The sequence below is a fragment of the Emys orbicularis genome, chromosome 2, assembly GCF_028017835.1.
Source record: "Emys orbicularis isolate rEmyOrb1 chromosome 2, rEmyOrb1.hap1, whole genome shotgun sequence".
Lineage (NCBI taxonomy): Eukaryota > Metazoa > Chordata > Testudines > Emydidae > Emys > Emys orbicularis.
The window spans coordinates 39,071,544-39,089,880 of NC_088684.1; the positions used below are offsets into that span (position 1 = coordinate 39,071,544).

Consider the following 18,337-nt stretch of genomic DNA (forward strand, 5'->3'; position numbering starts at 1 on the left):
TTTAAATATCTGAAACTCTGAAATTCAAGATTTTTAAAATGCATTGACCGTGAAATTTATGAAAATGAACCATGAATTTGATAGGGCCATGTTTATACAGTATACTTTTCATACAAAAGTTTGTAACAAATTTCACTAGAAGAACTCTGCAGCTTTTAATAACTGGTATTACAGGAAACATATTGGAATTAGAGTCAATTAGAATGAGAAGTTCATTTAGTGAATGGAAGCGTATATACACAGTCCCCATTGCCATGGCCTATAGATGCCTCACAATAATTAAAAAGGAACAGTAGAAATATCAGTCAATCCAACTGAAAATTTAAAAAAAAAGAAAAAAAACTAGCCACGGAAACCTGATGGTATGCAGTCAGTGGTAAAATGCCACTGATTAAAAGCCTCACTGAAGCTTTCCAAACCTAGGTTCTGGAACACAATTACAGGGAACAGTTTCCATAATCAAGGTCCCTCAAATAAGAGTGCTTGCTACCACTCTTGCAGGATAACATATCAGGACACCACAAAAAAAGTCATTCAACATATTCTAACCAACATGACAAACTCTCTTATTAATGGTGGAACTGCAAAGCAAAAATAAATAAATTGCTCACACTCTTCAATGCTTTCTTTATGATGTACACAGACAATCTCACAGTTTTATTTTAACAATTCTGCTTGTCTTTTACATGACTAATAATAGGAACCTCAGGACCTGAGCTCCATTTTTGCTTGTAAGATTTTTGCAGGACCTGGTTATTTAGGCCAGCCTTAGAAGATAGCCTGAATAAGATTCCCCTTCACCTAGGGGTGAAAGATCAGCAGATTAGTCAGCTTCCTGTGATATCACCAATCAGATCCCTCTGAGGATCTTAAAAAGTTTTCCAATAAAAACAGGAAGCCAGGACCTGATATTCCTAATATAAAAGACATGTAGAAAAATATTTTTAAATGACATTTTTGAGGTTATCCCTTTACATCAAAAAGGAACAGGAAAGGTAGAAATGTCACCTTTTTTCCTTTGCAATTCACTTCTTAAACTGTTTCTTTTAAAATTGTTTCTCTTTTTCACTGAAACTGAGTATTTTCTTTATTTGATCAGCTATTTAAATTGAATTTAGAAATGATAAAAATTTTAAAATAAATAAATTGTATTTAAACTTACGCAAGAGGGCTATACTCTAAAAACAAAATCTGAAAGCCAAAAATGAATTACCAGCAAAGGAGGAGAAGGAAGAAGCAGCTGAAATAAGATGATGGGATGCCAGGGAGGAAAGAGTAATGAGTAGTGAAGCTAAAAGCATAAGGAAGGCCTAGAAAGGAAAAAAAGGAAAAATGTTAAGGAAGAAAAAATAGGAAGCTTAAACCCTAAATAAGTTACAAGAATGTCAATCAGGGGAAATTTCTAAAGTGCCTGTTTATAAATAAAAGATAGCGATACAGGAGGTAAAACCATGCACACCAATTGTTTGACATCCGTAATTTCACCACACCGGGAACTCATCTAGTACCAGATGTAGACACTGATGTACTAGCAAGTTTACTCTGCAGTTAAAGATAACATCCTTTACAGAAAATGTTAACCTAAGATCCCTTCTGGTGTACATACACCTACAGGTAGAAGTTAAAGTTACCGTTCACTTTTCAAGAAGCATAGGAAATAACCTCAATGCTCCGTCCCTCCTTTATAAAACAGGTTCTAATATTGAAGGTTGAATATATGTGGGCTATTGCTCAATGCATACTGGCTTCTCTGTTCTCATACACAATATTTAAAGTAGAAAAAAAGCAAATACAGTTTTGTGTTTCATAGAATTACTTACTATAAGTTAAAAGAAATGTAAGTATGACAATGTTTGAAGTATCAAGCACAATTCTATACAGTTGTTATAAATATAATGACAGAAATTAATGATCTGCAGTTGGCAGCAAGAATGATGCGGGTTTGAAACTATTAAAAAGGTTAGAAAAATTATATTTCTTAGACTATACACTGTGTAGACAGTGACTATCGCTAGTGTTATCTCACCTGGTAACAAACACAAAAGTTAAGAAGGGGAGCAAACTGAAGCCCCACACAAAAAAGTAAAGCCCTTTAAACATAGTTGTAGTTTAAAAAGAAAAAAAAGACTAAAAATCACTGAGGTTCCAAGTATATACTCTCAGTAACTGCCATATTTAATCTGTCCAGTATTCGAATATCAATAACTAATTTTTTTTTTCAAAAGTGATGCTACACTCATGAGGTGTATGAAGTACAAATCTTATACTCTGGAAAAATATTGTTACCCAAACACAAATACTGCTCCCCAGAGTTCCATCTCGCTTTTACTGCTGGCAGCTACAAGTAGAACATGCTACACATTTTAGTATTTATGAATTTGGTCTTGAATGTAAGGGGCACTTAAGTTGTATGGCAAGAGATTGAGATTCTCTCTTGTATGCTTCAATGTTAAATGGATGACCAATGCAGACACTGAAATGAAAGAGTTTGGCAGACCACTAGCTTAGAGACCTTTCTGTCAAGAATATTATGTTAAATTATTGTTCTACTCCAGCCAAGATAGCATTTTGTCATCTAATACAAGAATAAAGTTTTGTAGACCCAAGTATTAAGGGCAAAATTCTCATAGAGCCACAGGGAAGATCTCAGCTTTAACATTTTGCTCTCCGCATATACATGCATCTCTCATTGAGGTCACCAGAGTAGAGAGAGGAGAATATTGGGAGTTGATATCTGCCATGCAGAACTTGCAGGAGATTTCTGCCTTAGGTTATAAAATTTAAATCACATAGAAAAGGGTAAAATATCCAGCACAAAACAACAAAACATGAAATTTTGCTGACATGGATTAAGATCAAATTTTTAATATAGTCTCAGGGAAGTGGCACAAGCCGCTAATAAAGCTACTGTTGACAAGTGGTAGCACAGTGAAACTTAATGGAATGTTGATCTCTGTGCAGGCTAGATGTCAAACATTAGCCTGGCACTTCAGGGATCAGGAGTCCTACAAGTTTCATTTTGCTGCTGTCCTCACACTGACCAGAACACAGAAGGAATTAAAAAGAAACTGGGAAAGCACAGAACAAGAGAGGAGGAACACTACAGCGTGGGTAACGGACAAATGGCAGAACAGTAGAAGAAAAAAGATGGTACATTCACAAGTGCTGAAAGCAAAAGAAAAGTCCACCCTTCAAGTTTACATTCATGGTTTAATTGTAGAGTGAATACAACCAATGGGAAATGATGTTACTGTGAACATAATTAACAACAAACAACTGGTGTTTCTGTATATACTTCTAACTCTGAGGCACATAGAGGAGAGGGAGTAGATAAAGGAAAACAAATAAAATAAAATATAAAATCCTATTTTTCCATTCCGCATCTTATAAGAACACAAAAATCACAAATTGATGTTACCTATTAACACTGTCATTTGCTGCCTGGATCCCACTGTCTATCTGTAGAACCATTTTATAATCAACATACGCCTGCCGATATCGCTCCATGGACTCGTATGCCATTGCCCGTCGCAGAAGAGGTTTAAGGGAAAATGGATGAAGTTCCAGAGCTCTTGAGAATACAAAAGAAAAAAAGATTACAAGCAGTGCAGGGCTGAAAACAGAATTGTCACGTAAACCTAATGAAGCTATCCAATGATATAAAGAACTATACACAGTATGTCCATTATTTCATTTTGGGGTTATCTTGACAAAATAGGAAAGCAGATCTGGAGTGGTTTATTAGCAACTAAAAAAACCCAAAATGGGATTGCAGCCATGTACATGCTAGCATATTTTATTACAATGTATTCAACTTAAATTTGTTAACTCAGTCTGGTAACCTACTTCCTCCACAGTGAACACATTTAAGGCCCACCATACTTAATAGAATCTTAGTGTGGTTATTCTGCTTAATCTTAATGGGATGATTATTCTGTTTAAGTGGTGCCTAGATCTGTGTGGCTCTCAAACATATGCTCGTTCTGTCTGCTTGTTCCTCTAATAGCTTTCAGTTCCTCCGTAGTTGTAAAACATGAAGAAAATATTTAGCAATAATACAAGCAGTACACAACTGCCTGTTGGCTGTGAGCAACTGAGGTTAGCATACAAGGAAAAAACTGACTGTTTTGGCAGGATGTCTCCCAGATAACACTGCTGCTGATGTGGTCAGGCAGCAAGCTCAGTCTCTAGTGCAGCACAACGAGTACTACTTCTAAACTACATGGACTGCTCCAGTGACATGATGGGCTCACAAAAACACAAAATGCCCACAAAAGCATTATTATTTAAAAAGTGTCTTTTATTAATGGAACAATAGGAGTATTGCGATTTAGAGGATTCTAGGCAGCTAGCTGTTAGGATATGTACTCCTGTATATATCTAAATAATGAAGACAGTTATGTTTAAAAGCTTCCAAGATCTCTTCTACTGCTAAGTACTGTTTAGAATAGCAATTATGCATCACTCCATAGTACTACTAAGGCTCAACTACTGCTCTTAACTTTCTTTTAACCTTCAGAACACTAACTAATTTTCTGGTTCATAACACCTAGAAATTTGGTGCAATCTAAAGGGTAGATACAAAGTCAGACGGAAGGGGTACATTTCTTGGGGACTATCAGCATCTGGGAGGTGAAGCTAGCCAGCATGCATTTCCAGGGTATAGCTGGAGGGTAATGTTAGTCAGGTGACAGGTTATGCCATAGCAGTAATATGAGGAAGTGGAAGCTAGTATAAGGGAGCTACATCCTGTCTTCCACAGACAAAGGGTAAATTACTCCAAATCAGGGCCCTTATGGGGAAGAGGAGCTAAGAGGATTTCTGGAAGCCTCTCAAGAAACACATATTAGAAGACAAATGTGTAAAACATTTTTGGGGTGGTTTTTTTTTTTTTACATCAAGAATACAAGCACTATGCCATCCATGGCCTTGCTGAAGTCAATCATAAATCATTATTAAACCTTATCCATTTCTGTTGTGCTGCCTACAGCAAATCCAGTTGACATATATTTTTTTAATATTGTTTCTATTTCCTATTCTTCCTAACTTCTGTCTATTTGTTGTCTCTGCTCATTGTGGCAGGAACCATACCTCTCTGCCTATATAGAAAGTGTATAGCATATTATGGGTAGTACCATAAATTAATATTATACTGATGATGATGATGATTGATGATGATATAGGTTTCCACTTAGAGAGAATACAAAACACAGGTTCACAGTATTGTTTTCAACGGCAGAGTTATATTCAAAGAACCAGAACAAGCAATTTATTGCTATAATTTTGTAACTTTATTTGGTCAGTAAACGTCTGTCTTTTTCAACTATCTTATATCTTCACTAATTACAACAAAGTTTAAATTATGCAGAGTATTAGAAAGTATATGAAAAAAACTGCTCATTCTAAGAAAACTCCCAAAGCAGATGGTAGACTATATTCAATATGTTAGCAGCTTAATTAATAAAAATTAAAAGCTAAATCTATATTATATCCAGTTATTAATATTTTTATACTCTAGTTGTGTATGTATCACATTATGGGGTGCAATCCAGACCAGTGAAGAGTTCTGTCACCTCTTATCCTGTAACCCCGTGCCTCACAATGCCTTGTTACTATGACTCTCTGCCTGGGACACCCACTGTTAGCAACAAGCATGCACTCATGTCTACATATTGGGCAGCCCTGGTCCAATGCTTTGGATCCTGGAGCCTGCCTGGCAAGGCAACTCCACGCTCTCCACAGGTCTGGATTGCACTCCAGAAAGTTACAGCCTTGCATTACAAAAGAGGAAATTTGTTTGGCTGATGAGAGCTCTGATCATATGGTATCCTGTTTAACCCCTAAAGCCTTACACTCATTAATCACTGCTTATGAAATTCAACAGAAATTTTAGGAAAAACAGTAATACTTAAATGTGGTTTTTTTGGAGGGGGAGATTGAGGGTACCTGACCTTCAGCCAACGGTGCCGTACAACAATGCACCATAAGTAGACAGCAGAATTCTAGCTCAGTTTTTGAACACAATTGTAACTCAGATTGTGAATATGTTGAGTGCATATGCAAAACAATTTCTACTGTAAACATGCTTAAAAATGGTTTCAAACAAGGTTATCAGTCCTAGGGTGAAAAGAGACTACGTATAAATAACTATGGAGCATTCACAAACTGTTCAGTAAAGAGCCTGTTTTCATTTAACGTTAACATTTTGTTCATTTAAGCCTTCAATGCATTTCTATGTACATTTGGGAAGATTTAATTGTCTTTACACATCAACTTATACAATATTCTTAAAATTACCTCTCCCCTAGTAGTGAGTGATTCATAACATATTTTAACAGATAAAGATTCCTGTCAATATGACAAGGAACTAGCCCTTCCTTAGAATGACTCAGTTAAAATAGTATTTTAATAATGAGAAACTGATTAAAATGTTTAATCATCAATAGGAATGTTGTTTCCCTACAAGAAAGAGTGCTGTTTTACCTGTTACAATCTTGAATGCAGTCACTGCAGTTGCCTTCTTTAAGGTAACATGCTGCTCTATTTGAATACAAGATACTTAGATCATCTCGACTTTGTACTCCTAAAATTATATGCAAGTACAATGAAAGTTCATTATTTAAATATCATTGAATTAGAATTAAAAAAAGACTATAGTATGTTCTGAGTTACACTGCACTGCTGCAGTTTGCTGATGATGCAAAGCTTCAAGGAGCTTTTGTTTATTCAGTATGTCACCTACAATACATATAATTATTCTAATACATAAACATATGCAAACATCGCTGTCACTAAGAATTATCAATCTTTCTATTCATTTCACTCTATTGTACCTTTTGTGACTCATTTTGTAAATTGACTATTATTTATCACAGAGGAATTTACAGCCTGTCAGTTTCTGTCAGAAATCTGTGGATAGGCTATGATGGTTAAACTGAGGTTCTTTTAACAATAATAGCGATTCTACTCTTTTCATAAGGTATCACAACTCACCTAAATTGATGACATTTTCAATGGCCTCTGAGTACCTCAGCACAGCCTCTCCAAATTGCCCATTCTTAAATAACTCATTTCCTTCACTTTTCAGTTTTGCTGCAGTAGGAGGAAGCAAATTAGAAATGCTTTTCCCAGCGGATGAAGATTCCGTCCCATGTGAACTGGAGGTCTCCTTCTTTAGATCATTGCTTTCATTCTTTTTTTTACCATTTAGATAACCATTAACTTCACCTTCATGGTCTGGTAAATGTTCAATTGTCTTTTTCTCTGATACGTCTTTTTTTACTCCACTCTCAGTGTATTCACTCTGCTTCTGCGTCTCTGACTTACAGCCATCTCCTTTGCTGGAAAACTTTTTTTGTAGATTCCCCATTTCACTTTTAGTTGCAATCTTGCCTCCGAGTAGTACACCAGTTTCTACAAGGAAGTTAATCAGCTAGGTCAGAGTTTGCATCATTGGAAGGAACTATTGTAAAGGCAAAGGAGGGGTGTATACCAAAGTCCACAGCATAAAATACTTCAAGAGTCTTCATTTATAAAAATTGATTTGTCACAGAAAACACTCTCAGAACACAGATTAATTTCTAGTAATAAACAGTTTGCAATACATAGTAAGAATGTAATACTTTCTTGTCAAATCTGTTTTCTCCTTGTTGAAGAACAACTTATAGCCCCCCTTTTCTTACGTAATGGAATGGTAGAGAATTTACCTTGAATTTAACCACTTAAATACTGAATGCTAAATAAAAAGCTGATACTTTAATTTACATGAAAATGCAGATTTACAGTTTTTCAATCAGCAAATCACAATTACTTGTCATGTTAGAATTAATATATCAGCACCAAATTAAATTGTTTTACTGATAGTCATGAGAAAATATTAGAGCTATCAAGCGATTAAAAAAATTAATTGCGATTAATTGCACTGTTAATAATAGAATACCATTTAAATATTTTGCATGTTTTCTACATTTGCAAATATATTGATTTCAATTACAAAACAGAATATAGTGTACAGTGCTCACTTTATATTTATTTTTATTACTAATATTTGCACTATAAAAACAAAAGAAATAGTATTTTTCAATTCACCTAATACAAGTACTTTAGTGCAATTTCTTTATCATGGAAATTGAACTTACAGTTGTAGAATTATGTACAAAAAATAACTGCACTCAAAAACAAAACAATGTAAAACTTTAGATCCTACAAGTCCACTCAGTCCTACTTCTTATTCAACCAATCGCTCAGACAAACAAGTTTGTTTATATTTGCAGGAGATAATGCTGCCCACTTCTTCTTTACAGTGTCACCTGAAAGTGAGAACAGGTGTTCGCATGGCACTGTTGTAGCTGTTGTCGCAAGATATTTACGTGCCAGATGCACTAAAGAATCATATGTCCCTTTATGCTTCGACCATCATTCCAGAGGACATGCATTCATGCTGGTGATGGTGTCTGCTCAATAATGATCCAAAGCAGTCTGGACCAATGCATGTTCATTTTCATCATCTGAGTCAGATGCCATCAGCAAAAGGCTGATTTTCTCTTTTGGTGGTTCGGGTTCTGTAGTTTCCACATCGGAGTGTTGCTCTTTTAAGACTTCTGAAAGCATGTTCCACATCTCCTCCCTCTCAGATTTTGGAAGGCACTTCAGAGTCTTAAACCTTGGGTCTGGTGCTGTAGCTATCTTTAGTAATCTCACATTGGCACCTTCTTAGCGTTTTGTCAAATCTGCTGTGAAAGTGTTCTTAAAATCAAACATGTGTTGAGTCATCATCCAAGACTGCTATAACATGAAATATACGGCAGAATGCGGGTAAAACACAGAGCAGGAGACATACAATTCTCCCCCAAGGAGTTCAGTCACTACTTTAATTAACGCATTATTTTTTTAACAAGCGTCATCAGCATGGAAGCATGTCCTCTTGAATCATGGCTGAAGCACGAAGAGGCATACGAATATTTAGCGTATCTGGCATGTAAATACCTTGCAACACGAGCTACAATAATGCCATGCGAACACCTGTTCTCACTTTCAGGTGACATTGTAAATAAGAAGCAGGCAGCATTATCTCCTGTAAATGTAAACAAACTTGTTTGTCTTAGCAATTGGCTGAACAAGAAGTAGGACTGTGTGGACTCATAGGCTCTAAAGTTTTACATTGTTTTGTTTTTGAGTGCAGTATTGCAACAAAACAAAACAAAAATCTACATTTGTAAATTTCCCTTGCACAATAAAGAGATTGCTCTACAGTCCTTATATGAGATTAACTGAAAAATATTATTTCTTTTGTTTATCATTTTTACAGTGCAAATATTTGTAATAAAAAATATAAGGTGAGAATTGTACACTTTGTATTCTGTGTTGTAACTGAAATCAATATATTTGAAAATATAGAAAAACATCCAAAATATTTAATGCATTTCAATTGGTATCCTATTATTGTTTAACAGTGGGATTAAAACTGCAATTAATTGCAATTAATTGTTTTTAATCGTAATTAATTTTTTTGAGTTAATCGCGTGAGTTAACTGCAATTGACAACCCTAGAATATCATAGAATATTAGGGTTCGAAGACACCTCAGGAGGTCATCTAGTCCAATCCCCTGCTCAAAGCAGGACCAACACCAACTAAATCATCCCAGCCAAGGCTTTGTCAAGCCGGGCCTTAAAAACCTCTAAGGATGGAGATTCCACCACCTCCCTAGGTAACCCTAGGTACCCATCCGAAGTCCCCATAAATAACATGGAAAGGAGACATTTTTAATCCGTCTTCTTGATATATATGAATATAACTCAATAAAAAGAGGTTTCATATGAAAGGTAAAAATAAGGACAAAGCATAGCCTTATATGAGTTCAGATTAAAGACAGACAATAATGAAAATTAACCCTAAAATTAGCTTTAAACAATGTCCAGAAGATAAGAAAAACCACAAAATCACTGTATCAGATGTAACCTTAGACAAATTCTTCATCTATCAGAAGGGCCTATCACCATAGTATGTAGGTATTTAATTTTATTCATTAGAAAAGGTTTTGGAACACATTGATAAACTAAAGAGTAATAAATCATCAGGACCAGATGGTACTGACCCAAGAATCATAGAATATCAGGATTGGAAAGGACCTTAGGAGGTCATCTAGTCCAACCCCCTGCTCAAAGCAGGACCAATCCCCAGACAGATTTTTGCCCCAGATCCCTAAATGGCCCCCTCAAGGATTGAACTCACAACCCTGCGTTTAGCAGGCCAATGCTCAAACCACTGAGCTATCCCTCTTCTCCAAAGGCCTCACCATTAGAGTGAGTCCAGCCCCCTGCCTTCACTAGCAGGACCAAGTACTGATTTTGCCCCAGATCCCTAAGTGGCCCCCTCAAGGAACTCAGATATGAAATTGCAGAACTATTAACTGTAGTCTGTAAACTATCATTTAAATCAGTTTCTGTACCAAATGACTGGAGGATAGCTAATGTGATGCCAATTTTTAAAAAGGGCTCCAGAAGTGATCCTGGCAATTACAGGCCAGTAAGCCTGACTTCAATACCAGGCAAACTGGTTGAAACTATAGTAAAGAACAAAATTGTCAGACACATAGATGAACATAATTTGTTTGGGAAGAGTGAACATGGTTTTTGTAAAGGGAAATCATGCCTCACCAATATACTAGAATTCTTTGAGGGGGTCAACAAGCATGTGGACAAGGGGGAATCCAGTGGATATAGTGTACTTAGATTTTCAGAAAGCCTTTGACAAGGTTATTCACGAAAGGTTCTTAAGCAAAGTACTCGGTCATGGGATAAGAGGGAAAGTCCTCTCATGGATTGGTATTTAGCTAAAAGATAGGAAACAAAAGGTAGGACTAAATGGTCAGTTTTCAGAATGGAGAGAGGTAAACAGTGGTGTCCCCCAGGGGTCTGTACGGGGACCGGTCCTATTCAACATATTCAGAAATGAAAAGGAAAAAGGGGTAAACAGTGAAGTGGCAAAATGTGCAGATGATGCAAAACTATTCAACATAGTTAAGTCCCATGCAGACTGCGAAAAGCTACAAAAGGATCTCACAAAACTGGGTGACTGGTCAACAAAATGGCAGATGAAATTCAGTGTTGATAAATGCAAAGTAATGCACACTGGAAAACATAATCCCAACTATACATATAAAATGATGGGGGCTAAATTAGCTGTTACCACTCAAGAAAGAGACCTTGGAGTCATTGTGGATAGCTCTCTGAAAACATCCACTCAATGTGCAGCGGCAGTCAAAAAAGCGAACAGAATGTTGGGAATCATTAAGAAAGGGATAGATAATAAGATGGAAAATATATTGCCTCTATATAAATCCATGGTATGCCTACATCTTGAATAATGCATGCAGATGTGATCACCCCATCTCAAAAATTGGAATTGGAAAAGGTTCAGAAAAGGGCAACAAAAATGATTAGGGGTATGAACGGTTTCCGTATGAGGAGAATTAATAAGACTGGGACTTTTCAGCTTGGAAAAGAGACGACTAAGGGGGGATATGAGGTCTATAAAATCATGACTGGTGTGGAGAAAGTAAATAAGGAAGTGTTATTTACTCCTTCTCATAAAACAAGAACTAGGGGTCACCAAATGTTCTGTTCTGTTTATTCCCTCTGGGGCACCTGGCATTGGCCACTGTTGGAAGACAGGATACTGGGCTAGACAGACCTTTGGTCTGACCTAGTATGGCTGTTCTTATGTAACAGAAATTTTGACCCTTGAAAATATCAATAAGGCAACTGTACCCTCTAATAATTTTGTATGCCTTGGTACCATCAGCTTAGATGCTGGGTTTTCCTTTTATCTTAACTGACATGCAGAGGTGCCCAACGATCCCACAATAATTTTTCATGCCCTCATATCTTTAAGTATTGATTCCCGATTGTGCAAACTAGTCAATATTTCAGAAGATTATATGAAAATACAGAATCTATAATGCCCAAGTTGTTCCTGACTTAATTTACTTAATGACTCTATTGTACCTTTTGTGACTCATTTTGTAAATTGACTATTATTTATCACAGAGGAATTTACAGCCTGTCAGTTTCTGTCAGAAATCTGTGGATAGGCTATGATGGTTAAACTGAGGTTCTTTTAACAATAATAGCGATTCTACTCTTTTCATAAGGTATCACAACTCACCTAAATTGATGACATTTTCAATGGCCTCTGAGTACCTCAGCACAGCCTCTCCAAATTGCCCATTCTTAAATAACTCATTTCCTTCACTTTTCAGTTTTGCTGCAGTAGGAGGAAGCAAATTAGAAATGCTTTTCCTAGCGGATGAAGATTCTGTCCCATGTGAACTGGAGGTCTCCTTCTTTAGATCATTGCTTTCATTCTTTTTTTTTTTACCATTTAGATAACCATTAACTTCACCTTCATGGTCTGGTAAATGTTCAATTGTCTTTTTCTCTGATACGTCTTTTTTTACTCTACTCTCAGTGTATTCACTCTGCTTCCGCGTCTCTGACTTACAGCCATCTCCTTGACTTAATTTTTTTTTAAAATTACCTAATCAAACCAGACAGGACTTGAGTAATCAAGATATAGAAGAGATCATTTTATTTGCCATCAGCCCAGACCTAGAGCATTCTATGTACTCTCTAATAAGAAGAGAGGAAAATACCAATTCTTAAATCTGATGCAGGAATCCAGGCAGTAGGGAATGGGAAGATTCTATGCAGAAGATCTACAGTAAAGCAGAAAGAGACACAGAGTAGCTTTGGAATAATTCTTTTTCCCTTGTTCTAATGAAGTTTCTTGTCAGCATCAGAAGAAAGTGACTCTTTCTGGGATTCTTTACCATTGTCATACAACACCTGGCAGAGGAGACAGGAACCAAGATACCAACCTTCAAGAGCTTGGTGAACACCCAAGGTGCCACATGCAAAGCAAAAGCAGGATTAACAGATGAGCTAGAATAGCAGATACTTCATATCAATTGTATGCAGTGTTGTTTAACCACGTTGGTTCCAAGATATTAGAGAGACAAGGTGGATGAAGTAATATCTTTTACTTGACCAACTTCTGTTGGTGAGCTTATCTCTCTCACCAACAGAAGCTGGTCCAATAAAAGATATTACCGCATCCACTTTGTCTCTCTTTTATATATCAATTGTTATTTTCAGACTGTGGAAGACAACATTCTGAGGATGAAGAGCACAGAATCAGTTCTGAGGAAAGATTGTAGCATTTGGGGTCACCTTGAGAAATCTAATCCTACACAAATGACAGCCTGTGTACTAGCCATGGGAATGGAGACAATTGCAGTCTTTCCTCCTAAACTGCACTAAGGAAGAGCTATTATTAACATTTATATGGTAGTAGTGCTTAAAGGCCATAACCAAGTTGGACCCCACTGTGCTAGGCAAGGTACAAACAAATAATAAATTACAGTCCCTGTGCCAGTTTATAATCTAAAAAAGACAAGATACAATAGGTGGATGAGATGAACAAATTCATTGGAATGGGGGAGACAAAAAAAATAAATGTACTGGGTACCAAAGTGAGTAAATGAGGGCTAAATGAACTGCTACAAGCCATTACCATGTAACCCTTTTAACTTTGCCTATTATTCTAATCTCTAACAGGAAAGCAACAAGTTCTCATAGTAAAATACTTGCGAGAAGGATCTCTAAAAAAGACTCAGATTGAGCAGAGAGAGAATTCAGACATGGCATAAAGGCCTAAAAGGGGAGGGTATGGAGGTGCACCATAACATTTAACTGGAGGGCTGTGTCCTTCTCAGTTATCAAGGACCCAGTAGTCCAGGGTAATGGAAAGCCATACTGGAAGTAAATGGGATAACAATCCTCAAAAGAGTGGGAAAAATAAATTAAAAAGTGGTTCTGTGGCCTTGGGTGCCACTGCAAAGCTGGGGGAGGGGGGAAACTGGGCTAAAGATACAGTGAGAGTTGGACATTCACACTGCTTAAAACCTTCAAATTGCCAAGATCAGTATCCCAGGTAACAATTACATAGACAAACATATTACTTTTATCTCCACTGCCACTTTCACGTTCTTCTCCATTTCCTCCTCTTTCTTCATCACCGTCCGACTCCTCGATATCTTGAATAACTATTCTTTTTCCTTTGGTGTGAGTCTCAGATACAGGCTCTAAATCTTTCAGCTTCTGCTCAATATCTGACAGATTTTTCTGCAGTATAGCAATAATAGCAATTTTAAAAGTATTTAAAAAATTACATTTAGATAGTGCTTTACCTTTGCAAAGCACTTTCCATTGTCTAAATAATGCCTACAACACACCTCTGAAATAATACTCAGTATTACCTTAAAAATAAGAAAATAGAGATAGGTTAAATGACTTCAAGACTATATAGTGAGTCAGTTTCAGAACTGGGATTAGGACTAAACTGTTTCTGGCTGCCATTCCAATGCTATATCCAATGCCTACTGCATATACATATTATACAAATCCATAGGTACCATTTGTTAATAAATTATTTGGAACATAGATTGTGTCTACCTACTTCTGTGTGTAGACAGTGCAACATTGACAATGGAACTAACTGGCACAGTCTACAAAGACAATGGATTACTACACTGGAACTTTAGAAAAGGTCTAAAAATAGTTTAATCAAAATCCACAGTAGAAGAGACCAATGTCTGCTAGGGACTTTTGTTTTCTTTTCAAATAGTTAAACTAACAGCTAGGATCAACCATAGGAAATGATAATTTCTTGCAGAGTCTAGTAGAAGCACACTGCTGACTGACGAAAAGTAATGCTGGTCTTACAAGAGCTACAATTCTCCCATTTATTTCATTATCATAACCATATGAAAAATACCAGAGGAATTCTAAAGCTGCTAATTTCTGTTTGTAAAAAGCTTCTAAAAGGCCAGATTTGACATATGCCCTAGAGGTTACAGCTAATTATTAGAATTCAAGAACTTTGTTCCCATTATCAAATGAGTCATTAATTGCATACTCTCAGGCAAGCCACTTAACTTAATTAACCCAATTGTAAAACATGCTAAAGCAAGACTTCTCTGCAAAGCAAATGCTGCATTTGAGTAGAGCTATCCTGAGTATAGATTTTCTTCAACCTACCATAGACATTCTGAGATTACCAGAGGAGAATGCCCCATTGTGGATTACACACATTTTTGACTACACACACTTTCTCTACACTAAGTCTCTACTAAAGAAAAGTAAGAGAAAGTGTGTTTTCAAAAGAAAAAACAAAACACCTTATTCTGCTAAAGAAATGAGTGCAATATCTTATACTCTTTCTAATACTTAATGCTTGTTTAACTTCTGATGTTTAAATGGTGCTGTTAAGCAAAGTAACAATTTCATTTGAAATGATGAACTTGTGATTTACCTGATACCTAAATGACGACTTGATGTCACCATTACCACACAAACAAAAATAAAATCTAGCAATTTTCTGGCAAACTTTTTGCATTTTCTATCATTTGCCACATTCCTATTTAATCCTAAGAAAACATTACTGTATTACTGTGGAGATTTGTGATAGTAACTCCTCACTTAACGTCGTCCCAGTTAACGTTGTTACGTTGCTGATCTATTAGGGAACATACTCCTTTAAAGTTGTGCAATGTTTGCTTATAACATTGTTTTGGGTTGAAACTAGGGTGGGCTGGCAGCCCCCTCTATTAGCTCCCCTCCACACACACACCCAGCGCCTCCCGCCCGCGGCCTCCGCAGATCAGCGCCTCCCCCATCCTGAACGTGGTGAAACAGCTGTTTCGCTGTGTTCAGGAGGCACGGGGAGTGGAGGGGAGCTGATAGGGGGGCTGCCGGACCACCCTGGTTCCAAGCCCCCACTCGCTAGCTACGACGGGCTGCTCTTCCAGAGAATCCCGCAAGTAGTGGACAAAGTACCATACTAGCAGGCAATGAAAAAAATTTCCCTGGAACCTAACCCCCCCATTTACATTAATTCTTACGGGAAAATTGGATTCGCTTAACATCATTTCGCTTAGTCGCATTTTTCAAGAATACAACTACAACATTAAGCGAGGAGTTACTGTAATGACCCAAGGTGCCACATGCAAAGCAAAAGCAGGATTAACAGATGAGCTAGAATAGCAGATACTTCATATCAATTGTATGCAGTGTTGTTTAACCACGTTGGTTCCAAGATATTAGAGAGACAAGGTGGATGAAGTAATATCTTTTACTTGACCAACTTCTGTTGGTGAGCTTATCTCTCTCACCAACAGAAGCGGTGTAATGAGATTGAGGCACAACAGAACCTTGCTAATTTGCACTGATGGTTAGTCACGGCACTCAGGCCAACAGCCTCCTGGTATACACAAGAAGGCTGCAGGCTGGGCCTTGACAGTGAAGGAACTTCAGTTCTTGAGCAAACTTTCTACCCTGGTCCAACAAAACCCTTTGTTTGTTGACTTTAAGGGCACACTGGAAAGGACATTCTATTCTTCAGGACTTTGGAGACAAGGGTGGTTAACTGTTATGAATTTATTCTGTAAGTTTTATGTTTTCATACTGTGTGTGGATTTAGGGCCTGATCCTGTGAGGCTGCAAAGTAGCCTGGTGCATTCCACACCCATGAAAGTCAATGGGAGTTGACGGTGCTCAACACATCTCCAGAGATGCTCAGAACCTTATTGGATGATCAGAACATTAAAGCCTATACAAATAACTGGAAACTCCTTATTTGGGGAAATTAATAAGTAAAATTAAACAAGGAGATATGAAATCTTAGTAACATCAGATCTAGCCACAGTTGTTTCTACCAAATCTTTGCTGAGAAGAGGAGGAAGACTGCCATTGTGTGTGTGTGAAATACAGAGAAAGCAGAACAGTAAAGTGTGAATTACTGAGGTTTAATTTTTACTGTTATTGATAATTCCTAGTAAAATGTAAATATTAATAATGGTAAGGAGACAAGATAACAAGCTTTAGTTTTTGGAAAGAACTCTCAGAAATGATTCAGCAATGCCTCCTCTACAACTGACTATATCAGAGGTTCTCAAATTGTGGTCTTTGGACCACACTCCATTCAGGTGGTCCACGGATAGTTCCCTCTAAGGTGCGCACCTGGGCAGCCACACGAGAGAATGAAGGGCCACCCACCTAATTAGTGGTGCTCCACAGACGTGGCTCTACTAGAATGAAGACGCACATGTGAGGTGGTGGCCTTGGGGGGATTAGGGTGTATGTGGGAGGGGGCAGCGGGTTGAGAAGAGGGTGTGTGCTGAATTTGGGATGTGAAGGGCTGCAGCGGCCAGAGAAAGAGGTGACTTTCCCCAGCTCCAGGGCTGCAGCTGCCTGGGAGAGACCCCCCTCCTTCCCAGCCCCAGCTCAGGGACTACCGCGGCAGGGGAGAGAGGGCACATCCATTGCATTAGAAAGATAAGACTACTGATATTAAAATGTGAGTTGTGTGCTTTTATTTGTAGAGCAAAAAAACCCGTTAATTATTATTAAGGGGTTTTTTTATATAGCGCTTTTATCCAAAGCACTTTACAATAGTTAGCTAATGGTACAAACAACATTTGGAAAGATCATTAAGTGGTCCGCCAAGACACTCAGCAATTTTCAAGTGGTTCGCGGGAAAAAAAAGTTTGAGACCCACTGGACTGTAAGACTAGGCACATAAATCAGTCATACATTTTTATTATAATTACCATCTCATCTGTAGTCACAAAAAGGATTATATTATTTAGGTCCTTTTTTTAAAATAGTCATTTAAAGTATGTATTATATATTAACATTTTAACAAGTATTTTAAGATAGAATCTTTTATGGTTCATATCTCATACTGTATTTGCCATTATAAAAAAGTAGAAGCCCAGACCTCAACATAAAGTAAATTCATTCAGAAAAGTGAAGTCAGTGAGCCAAACAGAACTTTTCAGTGGCGTTGCCTGAATAAAAAGTGACTAGATATACATCCATTATAATACTATAATATATCACTTTTATCTTACATCAAACACATAATACAAGCAACATGCATCTTGTTCTATAAACACACCTTCGTTCTAGAAATACACAGAGTTGCTTGTCTTTACCTTAGCTATGGCATTTTCTGGTTCAACATGTAATACTTTGGCCAAGTCCTCTATAGCTGCCTGGTAATTCTGTAGATGCTTGTGTACAGTGGCACGGCGCATAAGAGCTACAAATTAACAAAGAACACACTATTTATATTGTATTGTTCTAAATTATACTGCAGACTACAATTAATTCACATTCAATCAGAGAAAGTACAATGTGAAGTACAAAACAATTCTGCATTAAATTCCATAAAGCCTTGCATCCACTTCATAATGGCTATGTATTAAGTTACTG

General features: G+C 37.1%; 1 protein-coding gene across 1 annotated transcript in view; it reads right to left on the reverse strand.

The window, feature by feature from the left end:
- SPAG1 (sperm associated antigen 1) overlaps positions 1 to 18,337 on the reverse strand; it is a 61,960-nt gene that overhangs the window by 23,810 nt on the left and 19,813 nt on the right. Inside the window, exons 9-13 of the mRNA XM_065398852.1 lie at positions 18,058 to 18,164; positions 14,023 to 14,185; positions 6,994 to 7,413; positions 6,484 to 6,583; positions 3,419 to 3,571 (exon numbers count right to left, since the gene is read on the reverse strand). Coding sequence (XP_065254924.1) covers positions 3,419 to 3,571; positions 6,484 to 6,583; positions 6,994 to 7,413; positions 14,023 to 14,185; positions 18,058 to 18,164 — 943 coding nt within the window. The remainder of the gene's footprint in view (positions 1 to 3,418; positions 3,572 to 6,483; positions 6,584 to 6,993; positions 7,414 to 14,022; positions 14,186 to 18,057; positions 18,165 to 18,337) is intronic.